This window comes from Nicotiana tomentosiformis, chromosome 9, assembly GCF_000390325.3.
Source record: "Nicotiana tomentosiformis chromosome 9, ASM39032v3, whole genome shotgun sequence".
Taxonomy (NCBI): Eukaryota; Viridiplantae; Streptophyta; class Magnoliopsida; order Solanales; family Solanaceae; genus Nicotiana; species Nicotiana tomentosiformis.
In genome coordinates, this window is record NC_090820.1 from 101556785 (window position 1) to 101560013 (window position 3229).

The 3229-nt window shown below is 34.5% G+C and overlaps 1 protein-coding gene across 2 annotated transcripts; it reads right to left on the reverse strand.

Moving 5' to 3' along the window:
* Positions 1-236: 236 nt before the first annotated feature.
* On the reverse strand, positions 237-2942 carry LOC104100779 (F-box protein SKIP27-like). Of its 2 annotated transcripts, XM_009608099.4 has the most exons (4): positions 2807-2942; positions 1470-1699; positions 1257-1331; positions 237-1152 (listed from the first exon to the last, which is right to left on the reverse strand). In XM_009608099.4, exons 2-4 carry the CDS (start codon positions 1665-1667, stop codon positions 931-933), a joined length of 495 nt encoding a protein of 164 aa, XP_009606394.1. In that variant the 5' UTR covers positions 1668-1699; positions 2807-2942; the 3' UTR covers positions 237-930. The 2 variants fall into 2 exon arrangements, with proteins under 2 accessions (XP_009606394.1, XP_070041909.1); XM_070185808.1 differs by lacking the exon at positions 2807-2942 and having other exon boundaries at positions 1470-1861.
* Positions 2943-3229: the final 287 nt, after the last annotated feature.

Below are 3229 nucleotides of genomic sequence, written 5' to 3' on the forward strand. Positions count from 1 at the left end.
CAACTAAACATGGTTTAAATTTATCACACCTTATCGCACCTTATTTCGAGTACCAAACGATAATACGATATGCATCAAACTATAGGAGAAAAAAAAAAGGTAGCTCGGTGCACAAGGCATCTCGCATTCACGCAGGATTCGGAGAAGGGCCCCATCTCTAGAGGTGTGATATAAACAACCTACTGCTTCCACGGCTCGAGATGATAAAATGGTCTAAATAATAATAAACCAATGAAGAACTCAAACATGTGTTGTTAATTGAAGTGGAAGGACAGAAACATTTTTATTTCATCAACATATCTGTAGTATTAGTACCAAACGAACGCGTGTGATTCCATATGCAGTTAATTCCATATGTACAACTGAATTTTTTATGAAATCAGAAGCGCCAGAGCAGCCCCTTCAAATAGAATCCCTAAAACTAACTATCAACACAAACAATCAAGCCCATCTTCAATGATAGAGTTGAAGAACAGTGGCTTGTAAAAATTTGTTGTGACATGTAAACCTGGTTCGTGTCGCTCTCGTGCTTGGTCCATTCGTTGATCTCTTTTCAACCATTATAGTATGCGCGCAATCTAAGCTCCCCTTCAGTTGGACTTCCTCTGTGCACTAGGCGCTCCTGTGGTTCGCAAGCAGGAAAAAGAATGTTGCATCTAGCACGAGATGATAAAAAGAGAGCTCCGTCTAACGATGAAACAGCATACTGACGGAAGCTCAAATCCGGTGACAATTCTCCAGTCTTGTCCTTCCAGAACTGGGCAAGTGATCTTCAAGTACATCTCCCGGATCCTTTCTTCCAATGAGATATCAGATCAAACCCTTCGTCGTGACTCAGATTTCCTTTTTTGAGTTTCTACCACAATAATACCTATACATAATCTGTTTCTGGTTCTATACCTCAGTTTCCAATTGTACAAATAACTCTCTCTATGGCCAATTTTCTTCGGCATCTGAGGCAAACAAGGCTACAGAGATCTCAGCCAACTTCTTCCTACTCAATCGAGACCTTGCAATCTTCGGCAGCTTTGGAGCATTTGGTGGTTCTACCTCATCGGAATTGCCCGAATCCTCCATATCAAAAGCATTCCGAAAAGGAAGAGTCTTTCTCGGTGTACTAAACTCAAAATGCATTTTTTTCGCAATCAGAGTCTGCTCATACATACATCAAAAAGAAATAGTTCATCAATACTTAGACAAAGTAATACTTCCTCAATTGATATTTAACAATATTTCAATGACATATTAAAGCTTACCACTTCTCTAATTGCCGTTGATACATGAAATAGACTCTTCAAATCATCATGATCAACTCCACACACTATCCTTATCTGCAAATAGATAAAGAAAGAAACACATCTCTTTCTTAACACTTCAACGTTTATCTTAACAGGGGAAAAGTTACAATCTTGAACAATTGGCATAAGAATAGAAGAGATACACAAAAAAGAAATAGACAATGAACTAACCAAGATATCTTTAGGCAAGGATTCAAGACCAGATTTCTCATTTGTAGAAAATGAGTTCCGACTGCAGAATCTCTTTGTAGGCGTTGTTGAGATGAAATCAACGTCTACTGTATTCGATAAAGTGACTCGTTTTCGCCCAAACGAGGTACTTCTCACAATGCCTAACCCCAAATTTTCACAATTGTTCAACAACGCCATTTTCTTCTTCCTCTTCACCAGAAAAACCCGAACTGCAAGATCCAATTTTTTCCCACCGAAGCAGACAATATAACCAATTAGTATATTATCCAATAACCAAGAAACCAAAATCCAATCAAACTCTAAGCATAATATACAACAACAACAAACCCAGTATAATCCCACAAGTGGGGTCTGGGGAGTGTAGAGAGTATGCGGACATTACCCCTGCGGTAAAGGTAGAGAGGTTGTTTCCAGTAGACCCTCGACATGAGGAAAAAATAAAAATATAGCAGTAGCAACAAGCATTAACGAGAACAAGATAAAAAGAAAAAGAGGTTAAAGGAATAACATGTAGTGATAAAAATCTACAATATTAGAATACAAGACTGACACTAATAACACTGGAACTCTAAGCATAATCTAACACTAAATAATGAAATCCTTGGAAATGGACCAAAATATAAAGACCCGAAATCCCAAAAACCAAATCTTTGGAAATGGACATAACTATAATGAACCCCCAAACTCAGCAAACTGAATAAAGTATCAAAAAATCAAGAAACCAAAATCCAATTAAACTCTACGCATAATCTATCACTAAATAATGAAATCTTTATAAATGGACTACACTACAAATACCCCAAAACTAAATCAAATCCAATCTAATAATCAATATCTAAAAGATATTCTGTATAGACTGAGCCAACTGAATAGACAGCAGAAACTTTTATTTAATAAAAATTAATACATTTACTAAAGAACAGCAAAATGAGGTACTACTCACAAAGCCTAACACCAAACTCACACACACACACACACACAAAAAAAAAAAAAATGCAAGATCCAATTTTTTCCAACAAAAGCAGACAACAAAAAGAATAACCAATTAGTATTATCCAATAATCAACCCTTAAATTCAGCAAATGAACAAAGTATCCAGAAATCAAAGAAACCATAATCTAATTAAACTCTAAGGATAATCTACCACTAAATAATGAAAATCTTATATCCAACTTTATAAATGGACTAAAAACACACCAAATTTTTAAAAAAAAATCAAAATCAATCTATCAATCAATACCTAGAAGAGATTCTGTATATATTGCAGAAACAGCAGAATGTATGTATATATATATATATATATATTGGATACAGACCTTGAAGTAGAACCCTAAATTGAAGGCAGAAGTAATAAATTTTGATAATTGAAGTAAACCGTTGTTTCTAAACAAGGAAACAAGAATCACTGGCCAACTGAAACTTCTCTTCAACTTGCTGGAAATGAGTCAAGTTTTTTCCTTATATACAGAGAGTTTTTTTTAAATTATTTTCTTTTTACTTTTCCTTCCCAAATGGTTTTCTTTGCTTCTAAGAAATACTTTTTTTTAAAATGGTAGTGATAATAAGGATTAAAATATGCTATTCAAATTGTGAAAAAAAGATTCACTTTGGATTTATGGAAAGGGAATCGAATTTTCCGGTAAAAGATTTTGGTATGTCATTAATACTTAATAGCCTATCTGGACAATTTTATTTTTGTGGCTAAAAGTGTTTCTTTAGTTAAAAATAATTTTTTTTTA